Raw genomic sequence first — 25,250 nt, forward strand, 5'->3', positions numbered from 1 at the left:
TTAATTAAGAGGGGTGAATAACACAACGATAAAGATGGAAATACATATAACGTGTATGTGTGTGAGAGAGAGAGAAGCCGTGAAGGTTGGTTGTAGTCAGCAGAACAAGGAGAGAGGCTGGGTTTGTACATAGGCAAGAGTTTGAATCTCACTCTAAACATTCAGTGATTAAGACATTTAAAAATTCAAGGAAAGGTTAGGCAAGATGTCAGCCTCTTCATTCAATAATCTGACTCAACCCCATTGTTGGGTCAGATTTAGATTACGTTAAATTCCCGCAGAAAGGGTTGTAGCTCGGTGGTAGAGTATCTGCTTTTGTAGGCAGAAGATCCCATGTTCAATCCCCAACATCTCCAAGTAAGTGTGGGAATGTCCTCTGCCTGAATTCCTGGAGAGCCGCTGCCGGTCAGTGTTGGCAATCCTAGGTTGGATGGACCAGTGGTCTGTCTTGGAATAAGACTACCTTCTGTGCACCTCCTCATTGATTCAGCCCTTTATCCATAACCATGAGGGCTAGAATCTTTAGGAAAACCAGAACCCAATGACAAGAGTGCCTGCTTCGCATTCAGAAAGTCCCCGGTTCGACCCCTGTCATCGCCAGGTACGGCTGAAACCCTACTGAGCTGCTGCCAGTCAGCGTTGACAATATTGAGCTAGATCTGACTCGTTAAAAGTGGTCTGGAGCCAGCCCACCTGTTTCTTCCCCCTCGCCCAGTTCTCTCCGCAATAAAGTTCCATTTGCTCCCTTCTATCTTCCATTCATTAAAGTGCTGCTAGGAAGTCAAACAGGGATAGCCGAAGTGGTGCCATCCAGACATTGTTGGACTCCAGCTCCCAGCAGTCCCAGCCAGCATGGCCACTGTTCAAGAATGATGGGAGTTGGAGTCCAGCAATGTCTGGAGGGACACAGGCTCGCCAGCCCTGTATTAAAAGAAGGCAGAGCTGTGATGGAGGTAGCCAGGGGCAGTGAGGTCAGAACTCAAACATGCAAGAAATGTCTCACTTCTGCTGCTAAAAAAGCACCAAAGGGGAGAGTCTCTTTTGTCAAAACGGTTTTTTGGGGGGTCCAGTCCGGCTCCTCCGAGATCGATCCTTGATTCCCCAGCGGTAGAACTGGACCCACGACGGCTGTGGCTCCTGCATTGCAGGGGGTTGGACTAGATGACCCTTGGGGGTCCCTTCCGACTCTACAATTCTATATGTAGTCTTCACAGAGAAATGTCCTGATGGAAAGCCAGAAACTGAGAAGCCGCCTTTGATCTCTTTGTTTCAAGTGTCCGCCGGACCTTCAAGAGGAAAGGCCCCGCATCGCGGGTCCCCAGAGACCCCTCTCTCATATTGCCCCCCCTCACCCCCCAATATATTAGAGCAGTGTGCAATTTCATCAGTGACGCCCTCCCAACCACCCCCTCCCACAATTCTCTCGCCGGTTGCCAGCTTGTCCCGATGTCCCATTGGCCGCCTCCGGTGAAAGGTCCGCCTTCAGCTTGGCCTCAGCTTCCCCACGACAACGTTGCCAAGAGCAAAGCATGATGGGTATTTGAGAGGCGGGGGGAAAGACGTCAAGGCCTGGGCTGAAGGGGCAGTTCACCCCCCGGAAGGTCAGAGGTCAGTCCTTGGCCTCGTCTTCATGGTGGTGGTGGTTGGAGGCCTCTTCCCCTGGGTGGTGGTGGCCGTAGGGGTGGGGGTGAGGACCCTCAGCCGGCAGGTTCTCGTCGCCATTGACGTAGACGTTGAGGAGCGCCCCCTCTTGGCTCTGCTCCTTTCCACATGCCTGGCAGCTGCAGTGGAGGATCTTCTCCACCAGTTTGTCCACCCTGGGGATGTCTTCATTGCTGGGGCAGTCCAATGTCACCTGGGGGAAGGAGAAGACGTCAGAACACACAGGGAGAGCTTGGCTGCTGGATCAGGCCAATGGCCCATCCAGTCTAGCCTCCTTTTCTCACAGCAGTCAACCCCTCAAGCAGGACCTGAGCTCAAGACCCCTCTCTTCTCCTGCGGTTCCCACCAGCTGGTATTCAGAAGCACTGCTGCCTCTTGCCGTAGGTAGCTCTCAGGGCTAGCGGCCATCAGTGGCCTTCTCCCGAAATTTGGCTCACCATCTTTTTTTCAGGGAGCCACCACAATCATCTAACACAGGGGTCAGCAAACTTACCGCACCTCGGGCCGGTGTCTCCAGCGCCGATCGCGCAGAGGGCGGGGGAGCGAGCGCACACGCTATTTCCGGCGCACTTCCGGGTCGGAGGAGCACCGGAAATAGCTTGTGTGCATGTGCACAGGTCTCCTCCGACCCGGATGTGCACTGGAAATAACGCTTGCACATGCACACAAGCTATTTCCGGTGCTCCTCCGACCCGGAAGTGGGCAGCTGTGCAGCACAGCACCGGTAAGAGTGGGTGGCGGCAGCGGGCAGCAGGGGTCACTGTGGATAAACAAGTTCCTCGGGCCTTATCCAGCCCATGGGCCTTAGTTTGGGGACCCCTGATATAACACCGGTCCTGAAAGACCTACATGGCTCCCAGTACGTTTCCGAGCACAATTCAAAGTGTTGGTGCTGACCTTTAAAGCCTTAAACAGCCTCGGCCCAGTATACCTGAAGGAGCATCTCCATCCCCATTGTTCAGCCCGGACACTGAGATCCAGCTCTGAGGGCCTCCTGGCGGTTCCCTCACTGCGAGAAGTGAGGTTACAGGGAACCAGCCAGAGAGCCTTCTCGGTGGTGGTGCCCGCCCTGTGGAACGCCCTCCCATCAGATGTCAAGGAAATAAACAAGTATCTGGCTTTTAAAAGACATCTGAAGGCAGCCCTGTTTAGGGAAATTTTTAACGTTTGCTGTTTTATTGTATTTTTAATATTTTGTTATAAGCCACCCAGAGTGGCTGGGGAAACCCAGCCAGGTAGGCAGGGTATAATAATAATCATCATCATCATCATCATAGAACATCATGAGCCCTGCTGTTGGGTCAGGTCAAAGTTCCATCTAGTCCAGCTTCCAGGGACCAACAAGATGCCGCTTATGGGAAACCTGCAAACAGGATCTGACCATAAGAGCATGCTCGCCTTCCTGCTTTTTTGTAGCAACTGGTATTCAGAATAATTGCTGCCTCCAACCATGGAAGCAGAGCATAGCCATCATGATTAGTGGTGAGGGATAGTCTTATCTCCTTTGAATGTCTCTAATCCTCTTTCTAAAGCCACTGCAGGTGGTAGCCATCGCAACATCTTGTGTGGACCTAGGGGTGAGGTCCAATAAGAAACTTAAGTCTGGCTACCAGAACAGGCCAGTGGCCTACTTAGTCCCGCATCCTGTACTGACATCGGCCAACCAGATGCAACAGCAATGTCCTTCCCACTTGTGATTCCCACTCTAGCCCCCTACTCGCTGCCCCACAGTGAATTCCCCCTCCACACGAATACTCCATTTATTCATTTATTGGAGAGGGGATGCTAACAGGTCTTCAGCGAACAGCACTTCCTGGATGATCGCCGCACCGTTTTCCATCCCGAGCGTTGTTACTTACCACTTCCCACATGGAGAGGGCTGGCATGCAGGAGTCGCAGTGCACCAGGGACTCGGTGGACTGTGGGAAGGTGTTGGGGACTCTGTAGCTGAAACACTGACCCAAGCAGGCTCTGCGGATGAGAGGTGAAGATTAGGAAGATGCTAAAAGCCTGTGAGATGAGGGTTGGGTTCAGAATCGGGAAGGGAGCACCAAACTTCCCGAGTGGACTGAGACCATCCCTTGCCTTCACTGCCCCTAGCTATCCCAGCTCTGACATCTTTTAATGCAAGGATGGGGAACCTGCAGCTCTCGAAAAGTTTCTCAGCTACAACTCTGGCCACTGGCAATAGGCTGGCTGGGTCCATTGCGGACTGAAGTCTGAAAACAGCTAGAACTAGGCCATCACTTGCCTTCACTGCCCCTAGCTACCTTTAATACAGGGAAGGGGACCATTGGCCATGCTGGGCCCAAGCATGGCCAACAGGTGGTGCTAGAGAGCAAAATGGATTCCTACAACATCTGAAAAACGCCAGGCTCCCCTTCCCCAAACTAGACCATCACTTGCCTTCACTGTCCCTAGCTAACTCCATCACATGTTTCTGGACCCCAGCTCCCATCTACCTGCTGGTTTTGACTGGTGGAAGCTGAAGCCCAACAACAGATCGAGGGCCATAGATCCCACAACCCTGTTTTTAAAAGGTCATTGCTATCTTGGGTTCTCAACATTTTTTTACTCATTTATTATTCTTTTATTCTGAGTGTTTGTTTTATGTCATAAAATTTAAATACTGCTTGATTGTAGAAACAAAACAACAACACCCACCTCGAAGCGATTTGCAAAAAGAATAAAACAAAATTATCGGTAAAAACAGCAAAAAACAGCAACTTAAAACATTTTTTTAAAAAAATTAATAACCTATAAAACAGATGAGAATACATGCGGGTATTCTGCATATCTGGGTACACTTGCCTAAACAAACGATCAATTTTTTTTTAGCAGGCACTGAAAGCAGTATAGTAAAAGAAAATAAAATTAGTAAAGGTGCCTGTCTGGTATCAATAGGCAGGGAGTTCCAAAGGGTGGGTGCTGCCACGTTAAATATTTGAGTTCTTACAAATGTGGAATTATTAACAGTGCCCTGTGTGCCACTTTTTGTCACGGCGGAAAATTACAAGCCAGTTTACAGCCACGATGCCTTTACTTGTGAGACGTTAACAAGAAGAGGCAGAAATTAATTTCCGGAGTCGTGCTGGCCAGAGCTGGTGGAAGATGGGAGTGCAACACAGCTTGGGGAAGATGGCTATGGGAGATCTGGTCCATTAGCCCAGTACTGTACCTGTTCTGGATGGATTTGGATTCGCACCCGCTGTGCCCAACGATCTGGGTGATGTTCTTCGCCTCGCACCAGGCGCTCTTGTCTGGAAAGAGGGCCAGCTTGCTAATGGGAGGAGGTGCCGCTAGGACCAAGGCCGGGACAAGGGTGGTCACCAGGAGCTTCAACATCTTGGCCTTTTCCGATGAAATCCTAGAACTGGGGAAAAGGGGTTCGAGAAGGATAAGAAGCATCAGAACACGAGAAGAATCTGCATTATATATTATCACAGAATCGCAGAGTTGCAAGGGACCCCCAAAGGTCATCCAATCGAACCACCTGCCATGCAGGAACCACAGCTAAAGAATGCCTAGTAAATGGTCTTCCAACCTCTGCTAAAAAAAAAACCTCCAGGGAAGGAGATTCTAATCTTAGCTGTGGAGTAGACGATGCTGTAAAGAAATACATTCTGGTTCCTGAAATACTGTGCATAGGAAGGATATACAGAGAAGAGAAGAGAAATATTTCATTTAGTCATTTTAGTTGGGCAGGTTAGACCATCCAAACTCCCTTCCAAACTACAGTTCCTTTCTATTTCACCAACTCGCCACCTAAAACAGCCTCGTAATTAAGGACTTGATTGGGAGTCGCCTTGGGCGAGTGGGAATTGCTTGCTGGCGAGTGGATTAGGAATGTAAGAATAGAAGAAGAGTCCTGCTGATCTAGTCCAGCGTTCTCACAGGGCCTAACCAGATGCCTCTTCTGGGAAACCCGAAACCAGGATTCGAACACAGGAGCAATTTCCCGCTGCTGGCAACTGGCATTTGGAAGCAACTGTTCTGCAGGGACAGGGCTGTCGCTCAGGGGCAGAGCATCTGCTTTGCATGCAGAAGGCCCCAGGTGCAATCCCTGGCATCTCCAGAGACCCCCTGCCCCCAAACCCCTGGCCTGGAGAAACACAGCCAATTAGTGTGTGGGGGGCAATTTTCCAGGTTTCTAACAGAAAGCCGATATTTCAGAGTGTGGCCAGTAGGTGGAGCTCCAGGGCAAGACAAACTAGGAAGTTCTGGTGTAAAATGTATTTGGGGAAAGAGGGTTGCCAACATAGCAGCCAACTCGTAGGGGTAGAGATCCCTCCACCCCCCACAAAATATTTGAGGGGGCCACCCCCAATTTTTTTTTAATGAGCATTGCCATCCAAATAGTGTGCATGTGACCTATTTTGCAGGGTGGGGTTTACCTGCCCCCCTCCTCAATATTTTATTCACGTTAGCATCCCTGGTTGCCAACTGACCAAAGAAAAATCTTCCTGGGATGCTCTTCTGCCTTTAGTACCAGCAGAATGGGAAGAAATTGGCTCTTCACCAGCATGGAGGGAAGCAAAATCACCATCTCAAATAATAAAATGAATTTAAAATAAATTATGTGGGGCTGATAATTTTTCAGGTGGTTTGAGACAGTGGTAATACTTCTCTTCATGCTGCCAAATACAGTGGTGCCTTGGTTTACATACTTCTTGGTTTGCATACATCTTGGATTACAAACACGTCAAACCCAGAAGTGCATGTCCCGGTTTGCAACCTTTTTTTGGATTACAACCCAATTTTTTTTTTTGAAGGCCCCATTGGCAAAAGCGTGCCTTGGGTTACAGCCTGTTTTGGTTTACAAACGGACCTCTGGAACGGATTACGGTTGTAAACCAATGTACCACTGTAGTCCATTTTTAGTTTTAGTCCATCTTCTCTCCCAGGAACAAGGTGTTGTTGTTGCTGTTGTTGTTGTTGTTGTTGTTGTTGTTGTTGTTGTTGTTGTTGTTGTTGTTTTCCACACCGCTTTATATTTTTAAGAAAAAAAATTCAAAGCTGTTTAAAATGCATTAAAACAGGCATAGGCAAACTCGGCCCTCCATGATGTTTTGGGACTACAACTCCCATCATCCCTAGCTAACAGGACCAGCGGGCAGGGATGGTGGGAGTTGTAGTCCCAAAACATCTGGAGGGCCGAGTTTGCCTATGCCTGCATTGAAACATCAAATAAAACAATCCGGGGTTAAGAAGACAGTGTCCTCAAAACGTCGTTGGCAAGCTTTAAAGCAGTGGATCAATTAACCAAAGCTTTAGCTGATTAATTAGTGAGCTACTTTGGTTCTGGTGTGTTTCGGTCAACAGAAGGAAAGAGGAAGTATTGGACAAGCTCTGTTGCTGGAGTTAAGAAGACGCCATCCTCAACGCATGATTTGCAAGCTTTAAAATCATCCCTGAACTAGACCTTCACTTGCCTTCACTGCCTCTATTACTACTATATATATATAGGAGGTCCCGAGCAACAAAGACGTTAGGTTGGCCTCAACTAGGGCCAGGGCCTTCTCAATATTGGCCCCGACTTGGTGGAACAGCCTATCACAAGAGACCAGGGCCCTGCGGGATTTGGCATCTTTCCGCAGGGCCTGCAAGACGGAGCTGTTCCACCTGGCCTTTGGGTTGGTTTCTGTTTAATATTTACGCTTCATCTTTTATTGGTGGGATATTTTGAGATTGAGACCTGCAGTTTTAATTGAATTTTTAAATTTGTATTTTAATCTGTTATTTTAAATTGATCGTTTTTATGTTTTCTTGCTGTGATTTTAATTGATGTTAGCCGCCCTGAGCCCGGTTTTCTGGCTGGGAAGGGCGGGGTATAAATAAAATTATTATTATTATTATTATTATTATTATTATTATTATTATTATGCGATCGAAAGCATTTTGATCTGACTGGAGCGTTGGGAAGGAACTGTCACTTTCTAATATAAAGATTGCATGCCGTTGGTTCTCAGGAGTACTGTGAAACCCATGACCATTGGGAAAGAAATTGAAAATGGAACTGCCAATATTGTAATACACAAAATCTGTGGTACATCCCCATTTGCTGTGATTCCTGCATTGCATGGGGTCAGACTAGATGAGTCTTGGGGTCCCCTTCCAACTCTAAAATTCTGAGATTCTATTAACACGGCGCACAGTTCCTGTTAGCTCACTTCAAAATGGCATCTGAAGAAGTGTGCATGCACACGAAAGCTCATACCAAGAACAAACTTAGTTGGTCTCTAAGGTGCTACTGGAATGAATTTTTTTTATTTTTTATATTGTTTTGGCTATGGCAGACCAACACGGCTACCTACCTGTAATTCAAAATGGATATTGTAGAGTTGGGAAAGGTTCCAAAAAAAGGGGCAACCCAAAATGAAACAAGGGTCGTTGGGTGTGGAGCGATTCCCTTATGAGGAAAGGTTGCAACAGCTGGAGTGTTTTGGTTCAGAGAAAAGGTAAGAGGCGAAATGATAGAAATTTATAAAATTATGTGCAGCATGGAAAAAATGAATAGAGAAAGGGTTTTTTCTCCCTCTCTCATAACATCAGAACTTGTGTACACTCGGTGAACCTGTATGTTGGAGGATTTAGGACAGATTTTTTTTTTTTAAAAAAAACACCTATGGAACTCACTTGCACAGGAAGTGGGAAATGTCCACCAACCGAGGTGGCCTTAAAAGAGGATTAGACAAATGGTTGGCCTGATCCAGCAAGTTCTTCTTGTGGTCTTACAATATTACAAGATATAGTATACCTGGTAAACTCTCTGGCTCTTCCTGATTTTGCATGTTAACATCTCACACCACTTTCAACGTTGCTCAGCTACAAGATGTATTTTTAAAAGGACTCATTCATTATTTTTCTCTTGGCTTCGCAAGCTCGTGCCCTTTAAAAAAACAAACCAGCCACTGCAACTCTTCGCGCCGAGATGTCAAGCCGGGGGTTCCCTGCACAGACTTGCCCCAAGAGGATTTCATACTCCTCGTTGGCACAGGCAGATTTCAGGCAGAAAACCGGTCTCGGGTACACAGGCAAGATGCAACTGGGTACCCAAACAGACATGTATCGACACGGACTCTTGCCCAACCGCCCTTGTACGGCAGCCAAGACGCAAAGCCACGAGCAGCCCTCAATCACCACCCTCCAAATCTTTCCCTGAGCCTTGTTTATAAAGATCTCCCCTCCGTCGTGCGAGCTCAGACCCGCATGGACAGATGAAGTAAGTAGGCGTGGAGCTTTCAGGGGAAAGAGGACAGCATCGAAAGCAACAACTCCTACACTCGGGATGATTTGATGGAAATGTCGCCATACAGGCATTGGAAATGGCGTGTGATGTTGCACTAAGCACATACCCTCCAACCTTTTTCTGATGTTGTTGTTTAGTCGTTAAATCGTGTCCGACTCCTTGTGACCCCCATGACGAGAGCACACCAGGCACTCCTATCTTCCACTGCCTCCCGCAGTTTGGTCAGACTCATGTTAGTCGCTTCGAGAACACTGTCCAAGCATCTCGTCCTCTGTCGCCCCCTTCTCCTTGTGCCCTCCATCTTTCCCAACATCAGGGTCTTTTCTAGGGAGTCTTCTCTTCTCATGAGGTGGCCAAAGTACTGGAGCCTCAGCTTCAGGATCTGTCCTTCCAGTGAGCACTCAGGGCTGATTTCCTTCAGAATGGATAGGTTTGATCTTCTTGCAGTCCATGGGACTCTCAAGAGTCTCCTCCAGCGCCATAATTCAAAAGCATCAATTCTTCGGCGATCAGCCTTCTTTTATGGTCCAGCTCTCACTTCCATACATCACTACTGAGAAAATAGCGACATCCTATTCTATTGTTGTTTTATTTATACTGTGCCCATCTGATTGGGTTGCCCCAGCCACTCTGGGCAGCTTCCAACATATATAAAAAACATAATAAAACATTAACTATTAAAAAAAAAAAAAAACTTCCCTACACAGGGCTGCCTTCAGGTGTCTTCTAAACTAGGTGTCTAGTTATTTATCTTCTCGGCTCGAGGGTTGTATAACTCCACGTCCTCCAACATTTCTCCGATGAAAATAGGGATGTCCTAAGGAAAAGCAGGATGTTCCAGGATCCGATCAAATCTGGGACTATCCCTGGATTCAGGATCAGTGTTAGAAACTGAGATAGGAAAGCTAGGAGCTAAATGGCGCCTTAAACCTAGGTTATGGGAGCAACAACGGAATGTCTAGGTGAACTTTTTTTTTGAATGAACTGCGGCTGAAATCTTTATATTCATTTTTCACACGGTCTACTCCTCATCTGAAGATGCAAAAAACCAAAGCCATAATTCCCCTGCCCACCCCCACCCCCTAATATACTTAAGAGGATCTCTACTCCAGTCTTCAGAGAGTAGCTGGAGAGGGTGGGGGGCAGGAAAGGGTCCTCCTTTCCTTCCACTCTGCAGTTTTAATCTGAAATCTTAGGTGCAGCACTGCGCCCGGAGCTCAGAAACTGCTTGCGCTGATGAAATTCCCGGTCGCAAAATGCGCCTAGAACAATGGGAGTTTCGAACTGGTGCTGTTTGGGATGCACCAGAAGTTTGTCTCGGGACGGACAGATAAAATACAGGACTTCTTCAGGCAGCACGTAGTCAGACTGTGGAACTCCCTGCAACAGGAAACGGTAATGGCCACCCACTTGGATGGCTTTAGAAGAGGATTAGGCAGATTCATGGAGGAGAGGGCTAGATCAGTGGCTACTGGCTCTGCTCTGTCTCGATGGACAGAGTGATGCTTCTGAGTGCCAGTTTCTGGAAGCCTGGGGGGGGGGGGCTTTTGTATTCAGATCCTGCTTGAGAGCTTCTCAGAGGCATCTGGTTGGCCACTGTGAGAACAGGATTCTGGGCTAGATGGGCCCCTGGCCTGATCCTGCTGAAGACTCTGCCTGTGTCCTGGAGCTTCTGCAGAAGGCCTTGTTTCCTAACCCTGAGTGGAGGCCAGTCCAGAACAGCGAGCTGCAAAGGGCCCCTGGCTCGGCGGCAGAGCACCTGCTTTGCAGGCAGAAGGTCCCAGGTTCGAATCCTCAGCACCGCTAGGGAGGGCTGGGAAAGAAAACCCGGGAAGCCAGTGCAACTATAGACAATAATACTTAGGCTCAGATTTGGTGTGAAGCTTTCCTGTGCTCCTATCCCAGAGCTGCTAAAATATCCTCGTTCTGGGGGTGTTTAATCCTGCAGGGAGAGTACATTAAAAACACCATTATGCCACTTTAACTGTCATGGAGAATCCTGGGAACGGCAGTTTCTTAGCAGCGCTGATCTCACCGAGGTACGATCCCAGCACCCAAACTACAGTTCCCAGGACTCTCCACGGCTGTTAAAAGTGGTACAACAGGACTATAAATGCATTGTCCTTTGCCTCAGAATGTTTTGCTGCCTGGGGCAAAGGACAAGGCCCCCCTCCCCTCAATTTGACACCAAGAATGGCTGTTGGGGGCAGGCCTCCATCTGAGGGCCCTTTGGGTCCCTTCCTACCATGCAATTCTATGATTCTAGTGACCCTAAAGAAAACCTGACAGATGCCTCGATGTTGCTCATCAACAGTTAGCCACCAGCATACCGGTCATAAATACTCCCCGTCATGGTGAGATGTATTGCATTTCCATTTAAAGGACAGATCTTCTTTCTAAACCTACATCAATATTTACAAATCAGCACGAGCAGATTTTATGCGCAACAGTGCCCTCTTTTGTGCTTCAGGTTAAACACATGCTGAACAGAACTGTTGTTGTTGTTGTTCAGTCGTGTCCGACTCTTCGTGACCCCATGGACCAGAGCACGCCAGGCACGCCTATCCACTGCCTCCCGCAGTTTGGCCAAACTCATGTTAGTAGCTTCGAGAACGCTGTCCAACCATCTCATCCTCTGTCGTCCCCTTCTCCTTGTGCCCTCCATCTTTCCCAACATCAGGGTCTTTTCCAGGGAGTCTTCTCTTCTCATGAGGTGGCCAAAGTACTGGAGCCTCAACTTCAGGATCTGTCCTTCTAGTGAGCACTCAGGGCTGATTTCTTTGAGAATGGATAGGTTTGATCTTCTTGCAGTCCATGGGACTCTCAAGAGTCTCCTCCAGCACCATAATTCAAAAGCATCAATTCTTCAACGACCAGTCTTCTTTATGGTCCAGCTCTCACTTCCGTACATTACTACTGGGAAAACCATAGCTTTAACTATACGGACCTTTGTCGGCAGGGTGATGTCTTTGCTTTTTAAGATGCTGTCTAGGTTTGTCATTGCTTTTCTCTCAAGAAGCTGGCGTCTTCTAATTTCGTGACTGCTGTCACCATCTGCAGTGATCATGGAGCCCAAGAAAGTGAAATCTCTCACTGCCTCCATTTCTTCCCCTTCTATTTGCCAGGAGGTGATGGGACCAGTGGCCATGATCTTAGTTTTTTTGATGTTGAGCTTCAGACCATATTTTGCACTCTCCTCTTTCAGAACTAGATTGTCTTAAAAGTGTCTGGGCAAAAGGCAAGATCTGCCTGCTTATTCCTCTGCGAGACGTTTCGCTTCTAGGGATGCTTCAGGAGAGAGCCAGGCTCTAAGCATCTCTCCAGCGCTTCCCGCTAACAAGCTTTTAAAGAAGGCGCCCTCAAATATTGATCAAATACTGAGGCTGCAGCTGATAAGTGCCATGGAATTGCACAGAGACCTATAAGGCTTTGGCGGGTAAAACACAATGGCGTTTAATGCACAGCAGTCTTTGACAAGTGACATGCAATGGCATTTGGCAGTATTCAAAGGGGCAACATGCAATGGCATTTAATGCAATGGGCAAGTGACACGCAAATGCATTTAGTAAGTGACTGCACCTGATAGCTAAATGGTGGTAAATAAGAGGCAGCTAGTATTATATTATATTATATTATATTATATTATATTATATTATATTATATTATATTATATTATAGTATTATAGAAGATCACTATCTGCGTATTATAGCAGATCACTTGCCTTTTGGACTGAACCACCTGTCCCACACCTTGGTAAGACTTTCCCACACCTTGGTAAGACAAGAGTGACAGCAAAGCTGGGTTTCTAACAGACCTCATAAATTGCAGGAATGGAATCTCAAAACAAGAGATTGTACCAGATTAATTAACACAGGGTATGAGCACCACGGAAGCTGTGCATTATTTCCCCCCCCCCCAATTAAAAAAAAAAGTCACATTACACTTCTTTTAATATGTCTACATATACTTGATTTTGCCAAACATCACACAATCAGCAGATAAATCTCCATGCCATGCCTCAACCGGGTCCTTACGGGACAGAAATTCTTGACATCAGTCCCAGTTAATGTCGCCCTGCACAGCATGAACCCAGCACGAAAACAAACCTTTTTAAAAAATAAAAATGTTAAAAAAATAGGTGGCCATCCATGCCCTCTGCTTTTATTTCTGTTTTAGCTGCATTGATGAAGATGTTCTCTCTGGATAGAACCTAAATGACATAGGCAGCTCTTGAGGTCATGGCTGCCGAGAGACAATTGAAAGTTAACTCCAACTAAGAATCAGAATCGGGAGAATTTTGATTTGAATCAGCCACTAGCCATAGCAATAAAATAAAATACAGTGTAGTGAAGTTAGAGGTAAAAGCTTAACCATGCAAAATGTTTTCTGGGCGTTTACTAAGTTTTACTCAGAGTAGACACATTGAAGTTCATAGACCTCAGTTAGCCAAAGCCGTTTATCATCAACGGGTCTGGTTCTATGAAGGATTAGCATTCGATGCAAACACCCAACGAATGTGCTTCTTATCAGAATTATTCCATTTCCACTCTTATGGAGCGAAGCTATGAAACACTTTTTTAAAGATGTGGGTGGAGATGAAAAATTAGTCACTATTAACAAAAGCGCACAACACCGCAAGAGACTTTTTTGAAAATCAGGGGTCTCTGCGGCATCCTAATGACCGCTAATCGCTTGCAAATTCTGGATGGTTTATAAAAATGTAGAGGCATTCCGACCGCTGTCAGTGAACTTTGCAAATAACCCACAACCAATCTTGTGTGTTCTCTTGCTTGAGGTTTTCTTGGGTTTCGTCCCCCCCCAGTGCCACTTAATAAAGAGACCTGTGAAACCCCAAACCTTGCACACTTTCTCATCACCTTAAATTGGCTCAGGAAAAGACACAGTTTTGTGGGCTGTGCATTGTCAGAGGTTTAGGATAGACTTCATCGCTGCCTTGGAAGGGATCTGTGTGTGCCGTTGGCGTAAACAGCAACCTCTGTCATCAGTTCCGGCAATGAAAGGTTGTACGTGCAAACACGAACACGCACAAGTATAGAATCATCAAATTGTAGAACTGGTAGGGACCCCAAGGGTCATCTAGTCCAACCCTCTGCCATGAAGCAATCCTTCAGTCAGCTATTCTGTCACATTAAAAAACAAAAAACCCAACCTGCCTCGTAATCCTTCAAGCATACCAACTTGGGAAAGAGTTTTGCTGAAGCAAGTCAAGCTTTGCTTCCAAATATAGTAACTACATTTCGGATCAAATTGTTCTCAAGAGCAACATCTTACTGGAACAGCTCCTCCTTTTCATTTCTGATGTATCTGTTGCTGATCCACATCACTTCCCAAAATCCCGCTCATAATATTCCTGGACTTCTGGGGGAACAACCTGTCTGGTTCAGCCCAAATTGTATCCTCTTCTCTTACACACACACACACACACACACACACGTTCACATTTGCTAGGTGGAGAAGTTGTCGGCCTCAGAATTTGGGGTGTCCTTGGCCAAGGCATGATCATCGGGGGACCCTTTCATCCAGAAGGCGCAGGGACACACAGTCTTCTCTCACCATCTTGGAGGGGGGGGAGGCTAACAGCATTATATGACTCCCAAGAAATCTCTCCTCGTTCCCTCCTTCGATGCTGATCCCAAGAGGCTGAGACGGGTGGGTGGCCAGCGGTTGCATTGGCCCTAGATTTGCACACGTGGATTTGATTTGATTGATTGTATCTTTACTCCGCTTTTCATTCAAATGAATCTCAAAGCGGCTTACAACCGATAAATAACCGTAGCATCATAAAACATACTAGCACTTCGCGAATGCAGCATGCATCGTATAAAAATAATCCACAAATTATCAATAAAACAGTTGCAATCTATTAAAAAAAAAACCAACCTTAATGAAACAGCAACCAAAAAATAAGCTAAACCTCACAATTACGGCAAGTCATGTGACTAACAAATCAATGCAGCATTTGGAATCCATGAAACAATATTAAAAGCATTAACAAAATGGCAATTAAAATGTAAGCTAAGTGCTAAAATTCATTCACACAATTTCTGCACCCCCATGACTCATGGATGGGTTGAGACCCAGTCAGGGGCTGAGTGGGGGGCTTTTTTCAGCTTGAGAGCCGCATCCCCTCTTGGCTAAGTTTCTGGGGGCCACATCCTGAAGGTGGGTGGGGCTAGAGGGAAAGGTGGGTGGAGCTATGGGTATGACTGTTCCCTTTGTTTACTGGGCTATATTTCAACCACACTTAAGAGCACAAGGGTCCTATATATATATCCACACATGCACACCAGTCTAGTAATAATAATAATAATAATAATAATAATAATAATAATAATAATAACAACAACAATAATAATTCATTTCTTATACCCCACCCATCTGACTGGGTTGCCCCAGCTACTCTGGGCGACAAAAATACAGCAGAAACATCATCATCGTAAACATGAGAAGTTTACCAAAACAGGGCTTTCTTCATATGTCTTCTAAAAGTCAGATAGTTGTTTATTTCCTTGACGTATGATAGGAGGGCATTCTACAAGGCAGGTGCCACCACCGAGAAGGCCCTTTGCCTGGTTCCCTATAACCTCACTTCTCGCAGTGAGGGAACCACCAGAAGGCCCTCAGAGCTGGACCTCAGTGTCTGGGCTGGACGATGGGGGTGGAGACGCTCCTTCAGGTATACTGGGCCGAGTCTGTTTAAGGCTTCCAAGGTCAGCACCAACACTTTGAATTGTGCTCGGAAATGTACTGGGAGCCAATGTAGGTCTTTCAGGACCGGTGTTATATGGTCTTGGCAGCCGCTCCCAGTCACCAGTCTAGCTGCCACATTCTGGATTAGTTGTGGTTTCTGTATCACCTTCAAAGGTAGCCCCACGTAGAGCACATTGCAGTAGTCCAAGCAGGAGATAACCAGGGCATGTGCCACTCTGACAAGACAGTGGTATGGCCTCCATCCAGACAGGCAAGAGACATTGCCACAGTTGAAAGACACACCCCAGCCAGGGAAAGGCAGGTGGGGGGAGTGGGGAACGGGGTTGATAAGGTGTGCGGCCCCAGAAGGGACACAGCTTGGGGGAGGGCCGGACTGAGAGGGCCGAAGGGCCACATTGGCCTCTCATCCTGAGATTCCTGCAGTAACTGTGGGGCATTGTGTGCACAAGCCTACAAACTGTCCCCAGTGCCTGGTGGGTTAATTTTGGGAGCCCAGAGGGCACTGCACCCACCTGCACCTCCAGGTAGCACAGTCCAACCAAGCAATCTCTGAGGGCTTTATCCCCAGACAAGGCTGGAGAACCAGTGCGGTCCTTCGGGTCCTAAGACAGCATGGCCAACAGTCAGGGGAGATGATGGGAGTTGTAGTCCAGGAATATGTGGGGAGCTGCAGGTTTCCTGCCCTCACATTGCAAGAGGACGGAGCTGTGATGGGCATGGCTAGGGGCAGTGAGGGCAAGTGATGGTCTAATTCAAGGAATGGCCATCAGTTGAGGGAGTTGTTGTTGTTCTTCAGTCGTTCAGTTGTGTCCGACTCTTCGTGACCCCATGGACCAGAGCACGCCAGGCACTCCTGTATTCCACTGCCTCCCGCAATTTGGTCAAACTCATGTTGGTAGCTTCGAGAACACTGTCCAACCATCTCGTCCTCTGCCGTCCCCTTCTCCTTGTGCCCTCCATCTTTCCCAACATCAGGGTCTTTTCCGGGGCGTCTTCTCTTCTCATGAGGTGGCCAAAGTATTGGAGCCTCAGCTTTAGGATCAGTCCTTCCAGCGAGCACTCAGGGCTGATTTCCTTCAGAATGGATAGGTTTGATCTTCTTGCAGTCCATGGGACTCTCAAGAGTCCCCTCCAGCACCATAATTCAAAAGCATCAATTCTTCGGCGATCAGCCTTCTTTATGGTCCAGCTCTCACTTCCATACACCACTACTGGGAAAACCATGAGCTTTAACTATACGGACCTTTGTCGGGAGTTGTAGTCTAGCACAATATCTAGAATGCCAGGGGTTCCTCACCTCTGCACTGAAAGAAGGCAGGGTTTTTAAGGGGGTAGCTAGGGCAGTGAAGGCAAGCGAAGGTCTAGTTCCGGAATAGAGAATGACTAGTCTGCAGGTATACAGGTCCCCCATCTCTGCCCTAAAAAGAAACTGAAAATCATTTCTAAGATAAAGAAGGGGGCAAATCATGCAGGGGGGCCACAATCTTCCTTGCGAGGAAAAAGGAGAAAGCATTTGATTTTCGCCTTTAAAAATTTTTTAGCAGGAAGATGACTAATGGAAAGGATAGATATTACGGAGATTTTCTAGAATAGTGAATAAAGAGAGCTTTTGCCCTCTTTCATAATACAAGAACTCAAAGCCACCGCCCAAGCGAAACCGGCGAGGTTAAAGGCAGATGCGAGGAAATCCTTGTTTGCGCTTCGTCAAGTCAACTGATGGAACTCACTGCCACAAGATGCGCAGGTGGCTTACAGACTTAGCTGGCTCTAAAGTGGGACTAGGCACCTTCATGGAGGAGAGAGAAGCCTACCGGCAAGTATTATCCATGACCATTTAATTGAGCCTCCACACCTGAAGGCAGTATATCTCTGAATGCCAAATGCTGGAGGCATCTGACAAGCCACTATGGGGGAAAAGTTGAGGGTCAAGATCGGGGGGGGGGAGTGAACTAGTCACTAGATGGATCTCTGGCCTGATCCAGCAGGGATTTTTTTCTATGTTCTTAAGAGGAAGGAACTCATATGACTTCACTGCGCAGATTTTATAGCAAAGAAACCCTTTTCTTTCTCATCTTCACTCAGCGGAACGCCACAGTATACAAACCCATTATCTCACAAAGATGGAGAGTTGCCGGTACCCCACTCACAGTGGTAATTTGCCAGGGGTATGAACTGAACCCAGTAATGCTAACATTTGAGGAAGTTTTTTGATAGATAGCACAGTTACAGAATCTGACCTCACAAAATTAAGATCCTCAAAAGCCAGTTGTGTTGACCGGGTGTATTTAAAAATGGTTAGACTTGTTCAACAATAAATATATGCAAACCCTGAGAACCGGCCGACGTGCGTGCTAAACCACCTTTCACAAAAGCTAGAAAGCCAAAATTAGGCGCAATGCTCATCTCTGGGGGATGGCCGAGTGGAGGGAATGTTTTTGAAAATTCGGGAGTGATGTCTAAACCACCACCGCAACGTTCTACAACCTCATCGCTTTTCATCAGTGGGGTTTCCCCTCCAAAACTCCATCATAGGACCCATTTGGGGGGGGGGGTATTAAAATTTGCATTAAATTGGAGAAAGACTTCGGACCTTCCCTAGCCCTTAGGAATTTGGGGCAACTTTTAATTCACAACATTTTCGCTCTGATTCAAAGGGTGGGTGTTGATACAACCGAGGACAGATTTAGAAAGATAAAATAATAATATTAACAATAATCCCGCTGGGATTTTTCAGAGGAAACAGAAACTTCCCCAGCAAAGTCCTCTCGAAGGAATCTGGATGTATTTAGGAAAAATTTGCCCCGGAGGGTCAGAGGATGTGAAAAGATGTGAATACGAACTATATATTTTATGAGAAAGGTCAGGAGGCAGAAAGTGCCCTTCAAAGCCAACCTAGATTGCTTTTGTCAGTCAAACCCACTAAGAAAATCTATTACTGAGCAAATTGCGATGCCTTCAGATATGTGTTTCTCTACAGGGGTGCAAGCAGATGTCACTGGGTTTTTTAAACTGGTTTTGTAACATCTCATGGCACCAAGACAGCAAATACTTCTAAGCATGCAGATTGAAACATATGCAACCTTTTAAGTTTTCTTTGAAAATGGAAATCTTTTGTTTTCTCTTTGTTCAAGCTCCTCTCCCTCCCCTTTGCCCCCAATCCCCCACCCCAAATGAATTAATTTCAGATTTCTTGGCTCAGTTATTCCCCCCCTTTTAAGGAAGAAAGAGAAGAAGAAAAGTAGGGGGGTGGATGGGGGGAGAGAGAGAGACTTGATCAGAGAACGGTGGACACACACAAAAGAAATTTCCAAAATGCGATTCTTCACGGATTTGATTCTTTCTTCGCAGGAGAGAGGAAAAGGTGGGAGGTGGAAATATTTTAATGACTCAAAAGCTATGCCCCCCCACCTCACCCCGGCTTCATCTGTAACTGATTTCTATTTGTGAGCTATTTCTCCTCTTTCAAACCATCAATCACAGCAGGGAAAAGGGGAGGAAAAGTCGGGGTGGGGGGAGAGAGAAGCGTAAAAATCTGGTCTTGATAAATGGAGAAAAAGAGAGACAGGTTTGCTTTCATTTAAGGCTCCCCGTGGAGGGGAAGGGGGGGGAAACTTTGCAAGGGTGTCTGATGGCTGGCACCTCTGCTTTTGCTGCTGGGAGGGGGGACATGAAGGTAGCCTTGCAAATACTGTAAGTCCACAGAGATCACTAGCCTGCATGCCCGCCCGCCTTCCACACTTGAAATTGACAGGATGAAAAAGAAAGATCTAACACTCTTCTTTTCCCTTTCACCAAGCTTCTCTCTCTCTCTCTCTCTCTCTCTCTCCTCTCTAGCTGGTCGCCTAGGAGTGAGAGTTACTCGCCCCAGAAGAGTATGCTGAGTTACGGGCCTGGAAAGAGTTGTGTGGCTTTCCAGAGATAGCTTCCCTCTGTGGCAACCAGAGGGATAGTTTGCCTGTTTGCCACAGTTCAACATAGGACAAAGGTGTGTGACGAAGTTCACCAGAATTAGCTGGCTGGAAGAATTATAAACTCACTTAATGAAGGGAGTAGGGATGGATGGATCTGTCCATTTCAGTTTGTCATTTTCAGAAAGGCCACTGGATCAGGCCAGTGGCTCATCTTGTTCAGGATCCCGTTCCCAGAGGTCTTAAGTTCAGCCCTGCACCTTTTTCCATATCAATTTGCCTTTTGGGGGGGGCAGGGGGCGGATGGGACAAGTCCTCAAGCAAATGCACCAGCAATTTAGACTGCAACCAGTTTTGTCTAATGTGTGCATTTTTGCAAAGCAAATGTTCCTTAATACAATGCATACTTATATGTGAATTTCACTAATAGAGGCATTTTACTGCGCACTTGTGGTTCCTTCTTGAATGCATCACTCAGCTTGTCACCTGCCATTCCACAAGGGGTTTAATTCTTGTATCCTGAACCTATTTTTCCTGCCGCCCTGTGACTGTATTCTGTGTGTTGTTTATAAAATCAAATAAATGCATTCAAAGCTCAAACTCCGAAGGACGGACAAGTTTCGCTTTGCACCAGATTTTCTCGGAAAGCACCAATTCGCTAGTTTCACCTTTCAGTGCAGACTGAATCCCCCTGCTCCCTACTAAGGAGTAAACTAGGGGACGGTTGGGTGTCAGCTGAAAAGCAGTACAGAATCCACTGGAAAATATAATCTGCGGATGCTTTGAAACAGGCGCATCAGCCACCACCAAGCTAGAGAAGATGCAGCACAGGTCATCACTGGTGGGTGGAAAAAAGTGGCGACCGCGTTCCACTTTTACTATATGTGTAGAAAGGTCCTGAAATGACCACCACCTACTTCCTTCCGTATCTCTCCCTGTTCTAGCCTGATGGGGCATCTGAGCCCTTCACACAACACCATCTGAGATGTATGAATCATGTTCGTAAAGAAGCATCATGCCACAGATGTTCAAAAGCTGTTACTATAGGTTGGAAAATGGAGAGCTTACATTATTAAAATCAGATGTGAGTTCTGGGGTTGTTTTTTTTTTTAATGCCTTTTCATATCAACTTAAGAAGCACAGCACCAACAAAATTCTGCTCAGGAGTATACCCTTTGAAACTAATGGACCCACATTTGTCAACCCATAGGGTCTACTACTGAGTGTGACATGCTGGATACAATCCCACATTTATATATATATATATATATATATATATATATATATATATATATATATATATTAAAAAACTGTTGCTTCAATATCAATCTCTTTTCTTTATTTGTACGGCAAGTTTCAGACACTGCATTAAAGGTTGAATATCTCGTGTCGCTGAACTTGGCCATTGTCAGAATTGGCAAAACTTTCGGGTCACACAAGACACTTCATAAGTAAGCTAAATCTTGGCTACCCACAGGGAGCCAGAAGGGATACAAAGTCACAGCAGAGAAGGCACCCAAAAATGTTTACTTACCATTAAATGGACTGGACGGAGAGGTGTTCCATCAAAACTCCCTTGGATAATATTCTTGTCTCTTCTTCTTTTTTTTTTTAAGGGAGGGGGCAGTCAAAAATTAAAACAGCTCATTATCCAGTAAAGTGTGGGATCCGATTCCTAGCCTTTCTGTAAGCAAATTTCCTCCAAAGCTTTATTTCCAGTTCATCCCAAACGTTTAAGGGAAACACGAAACGGATTTTTGCGGGGAGGTGGACAAGAAAAGACAATTCCTTGCAACCTGAACTTCAGCAAAAACTTTTTATCTCCTTCTCAGGAACGGAGGAAAAATAAATTATTTCCAAAACCAGGCACCAGGATTAAAAAAAAAAGTCCTTGGGGGGTAAAAAACCCTCTAGTCCATTCAGAGCGACTTTTCTCTCTCCCCCTTGGTCAATAATTAAAAGTGTGGGGGGTGCAACTATTGAAAGCTTCAACCCCCCCCCCCCCCGAAAAAAATCCCAAGTAAATCAGAGATCGGAGCAGAAAGAATGCTAGGAAAAGAAAGGAGCGAGGAGGAACTCTTAAAAGCTGCTGCTGCTGCTTTCAAAACAATGTGCAGGCGTAATAATAATTTGGGGGAGGGAAAAAAGCACCCAATTATAATAAGCAGAGTTTTGCAGAGTACGGCGCAGCTCCTGTGAAGGATCCAAGCTTCCTAAAAATGCAAGAATTTTCAACTCTTAAGAAGGGGGGAGGAAGAGGGGGAGATTTGAACTTTCTCGGTGCTTTCTGGCTAGGCTCAAAAAAGGAAAGACAGCAGGCTCTCCTCCTAGTAAATCAACCCCCCCTCATCTCTCCTCCCTTTTTTCTCTGGGTAAATCAACCAACCCCAGCCTTTGACTGCTCCCTGTTTAAAAAAAAAAAAGGTGGTGCAGTTGTGGGAAGCAAATCCTCTCTGCCTCTTTTTGCCTCTTGAGTGCAGCAGATTGTGAGCAGACAAGAACCAGCTAGCCAGGAGAAGGGGGGAATGGGTGGCGATGGCTGGTGGTGATGGGAGATGCAGTGCCCTCACCCTGTCCTCTTTTTCTCTCTCAGGGGCGAGGTGGCTTTCCTGCTGTTGCAGCTCGGCCTGGAGAGGGGCCAAGAAACTCCTGCGAAGTGGCTGGGAAGGCAAAAGGGGTCTGGACTCCAAGGAAAACAAGAAATGAGGGAGGGAGAAATGTGTGTCAAATTTCCTAGTCTTTTTCTTTCCTTTTGAGGATGGGTTCTTTGGTCAGGGGGAGGCGAGGCTGGTAGAGCCTCCCTGGGCAGAGGCACTCCACCTGCCTCGCTGAACTACGGAACTCGCCTCCCGGAGGAGGTGGCAACATCCGGCGACTTGGGGTCAACTTTAAAAGAGGATCGGGGAGGTTCATGGGCAAGGAGAGGGCTATGGACGGCTGTTAGCCACGATGGCTGTGCTCTGTCCCCCATGGTTGGGGGCAACACAGTGCTTCTGAGTAGCAGATGCTGGAAACCGCAGGAAGGGAGAGTTGCTCTGGTGCTTGGATCCAGGATGCTGTGGTATTTTAAAGACGTTACAGTAGTTGTTTATGTTTTATTTTTAATTCAGATGCAATTCAATTTTTTTTTAAAAAAAATGTTTGTCTTTTGTATGTTTTTAGTCTTTCGTATTTTATCTTTTCTTGCAAGCCATCTTGCAAGAGACCATAAACTTGACATGAGTCAACAGTGGGATGCAGCAGCTAAAAAAGCCAATGCAATTCTGGGCTGTATCAATAGGAGTATAACATCTAGATCAAGGGAAGTAATAGTACCACTGTATTCCGGTCTGGTCAGACCTCACCTGGAGTACTGTGTCCAGTTCTGGGCACCACAGTTCAAGAAGGATACTGACAAGCTGGAACGTGTCCAGAGGAGGGCAACCAAAATGGTCAAAGGCCTGGAAACGATGCCTTATGAGGAACGGCTTAGGGAGCTGGGTATGTTTAGCCTGGAGAAGAGAAGGTTAAGGGGTGATATGATAGCCATGTTCAAATATATAAAAGGATGTCATATAGAGGAGGGTGAAAGGTTGTTTTCTGCTGCTCCAGAGAAGCAGACACGGAGCAATGGATTCAAACTACAAGAAAGAAGATTCCACCAAAACATTAGGAAGAACTTCCTGACAGTGAGAGCTGTTCGGCAGTGGAATTTGCTGCCAAGGAGTGTGGTGGAGTCTCCTTCTTCGGAGGTCTTTAAGCAGAGGCTTGACAGCCATCTGTCAGGAATGCTTTGATGGTGTTTCCTGCTTGGCAGGGGGTTGGACTGGATGGCCCTTGTGGTCTCTTCCAACTCTATGATTCTAGGACTCTATGATTCTATCTTGAGTCCCCAGTTTGGGGAAAAGGCAGAATATTGACATTAATACTAATACTAATAACCCAGTAGGGCTCTTCTTACATTTCTTATCCCCAATAATGAGTAAAGGAAAACCTCCATGGGCAGAGGCAGTCTACTCCAAATGACAGGTGCGCTGGGGACAAATAGTGAGGGAGGGATATTGCCCTCGTTCCCTGCTGCTGAGCCTTCCAGAGGCACTTAGCTGAGCGCTGTCAGAAACAGTGTGCTAGAAAAGGTACGTTCTTAAGTCTCCAGGTGTTCCTGCCTGGACTCCCACGTCCCATCAGCCCCAGCTTGCATGGGCAGCGGTCAGTGATGACTGGAGTTGGGGGTCCACTAGCATCTTGAGGGCCACAGGTTCCTGCTGCCTTCGTTGAAAAATGGCAGGAGTTGTGATAGAGCTAGTGAGGGGCACTAAAGGCAAATGATGGTCTAAATCGAGCATGGGGAACTTGCAGCCTTTCTGATGTTGCTAGACTCCCATTCCCATGAGCTCTAGCCCATCCTAGCCAATGGTCTAGCAACATCTGGAGAGCCACAGGATCCCCGTCGCTTCATTAAAAGATGGCAGAGTTGTGATGGAGGAAGCGTGGGGCACTAAAGGCAAGTGATGGTCTGCTTTAAGAATGGGAAACCGGAAGCTCTTCCGATGTTGCTTGCTGAACTCCCAGTTTCCACAAGCTCCTGGAATCATGGTCCATGTTCCAGCAACAGGTTGATAATGACAGAGTTGTGATGCAGGAAGCAAGGGGCACTAAAGGCAAGTGATGGTCTAGTTCAGTCATGGGGAACCTTCTGCTTCCAGAGGTTGAACTCCGACTCCCCTGAGCTCCAGCCAACACTGCCAACATGCCAGCAACGTCTGGAGGGCCACAAGTTCCCCATCCTGTAAAGATGGCAGAGTTGTGGCGGCAGTAAAGGCAAGTGACGGTCTCTTTCAGCGATCTGCAGCTCTCCTGGTGTCACTGGGCACCAACTCCATGTCCAGCCGGCATGGCCAACAGTCAGGGGTGACAGTGAGTCCCATCAACATCTGGAGGGGTGCAGGTTGTCCAGCCTGGACAGAGGGAACACGGACTGAAGGGTTCTGTCAGAGCCTCGTCTTGCACCATCTGCTTGGCAATTGGCTTTATCTGAGGCTCCGGCTCCCCTGCGCCGCTGCCAGGGCTCTCTAAACATGTCAAGACACAGCAGGGACCCGCGTGGGCGTGAGAGCTGGAAGGATTGGTACATGGGAGAAAGAAAGGGGGGAAGAGAGAGAGAGAAGAGAAAGAAAATAAACTTGTTGTTGGGACTTGATCAGGGATCCGAAGGGCCCGGCGGATAGAGGTTGTACGCCTCGTTCTCGGAACGAACACCTGCGCAGGGAAAGAGGCAGCTGAGATGGGAGTGGTTTGAGCATGGGAGAGCGGTGGATGTTTCGACAGGTGGGGGCATGAGCAGACTGGCCGCTTCTCCTCTTCTCTCCCGGACACCCCCTCACTGAAGGTTTTTAAGCAGAGTTTGTGTGTTCACCTCCAAAGGATCCTTTGAGAGCCAGCGTGGTGTAGTGGTTAAGAGCGGTGGACTCGTAATCTGGTGAACTGGGTTCGCGTCTCCGCTCCTCCACATGCAGCTGCTGGGTGACCTTCTCTGAAGTCTCTCAGCCCCACTCACCTCACAGAGTGTTTGTTGTGGGGGAGGAAGGGAAAGGAGAATGTGAGCCGCTTTGAGACTCCTTCGGGTAGTGAAAAGCAGGATAGAAAATCCAAACTCTTCTTTAGCTGTGATTCTCGTGATACCATTGTATTATTTCTTTTCATTCTTCTTGGCCTGCTT

General features: G+C 47.0%; 1 protein-coding gene across 1 annotated transcript; it reads right to left on the minus strand.

Moving 5' to 3' along the window:
* Positions 1-1,401: 1,401 nt before the first annotated feature.
* Positions 1,402-21,449, minus strand: LOC117052470 (neuroblastoma suppressor of tumorigenicity 1-like). The gene is made up of 4 exons (XM_033159434.1): positions 21,087-21,449; positions 4,841-5,035; positions 3,522-3,633; positions 1,402-1,855 (listed from the first exon to the last, which is right to left on the minus strand). Exons 2-4 carry the CDS (start codon positions 5,005-5,007, stop codon positions 1,610-1,612), a joined length of 525 nt encoding a protein of 174 aa, XP_033015325.1. The 5' UTR covers positions 5,008-5,035; positions 21,087-21,449; the 3' UTR covers positions 1,402-1,609.
* Positions 21,450-25,250: the final 3,801 nt, after the last annotated feature.

Source organism: Lacerta agilis, chromosome 8 (genome assembly GCF_009819535.1).
Source record: "Lacerta agilis isolate rLacAgi1 chromosome 8, rLacAgi1.pri, whole genome shotgun sequence".
Classification (NCBI taxonomy): Eukaryota; Metazoa; Chordata; class Lepidosauria; order Squamata; family Lacertidae; genus Lacerta; species Lacerta agilis.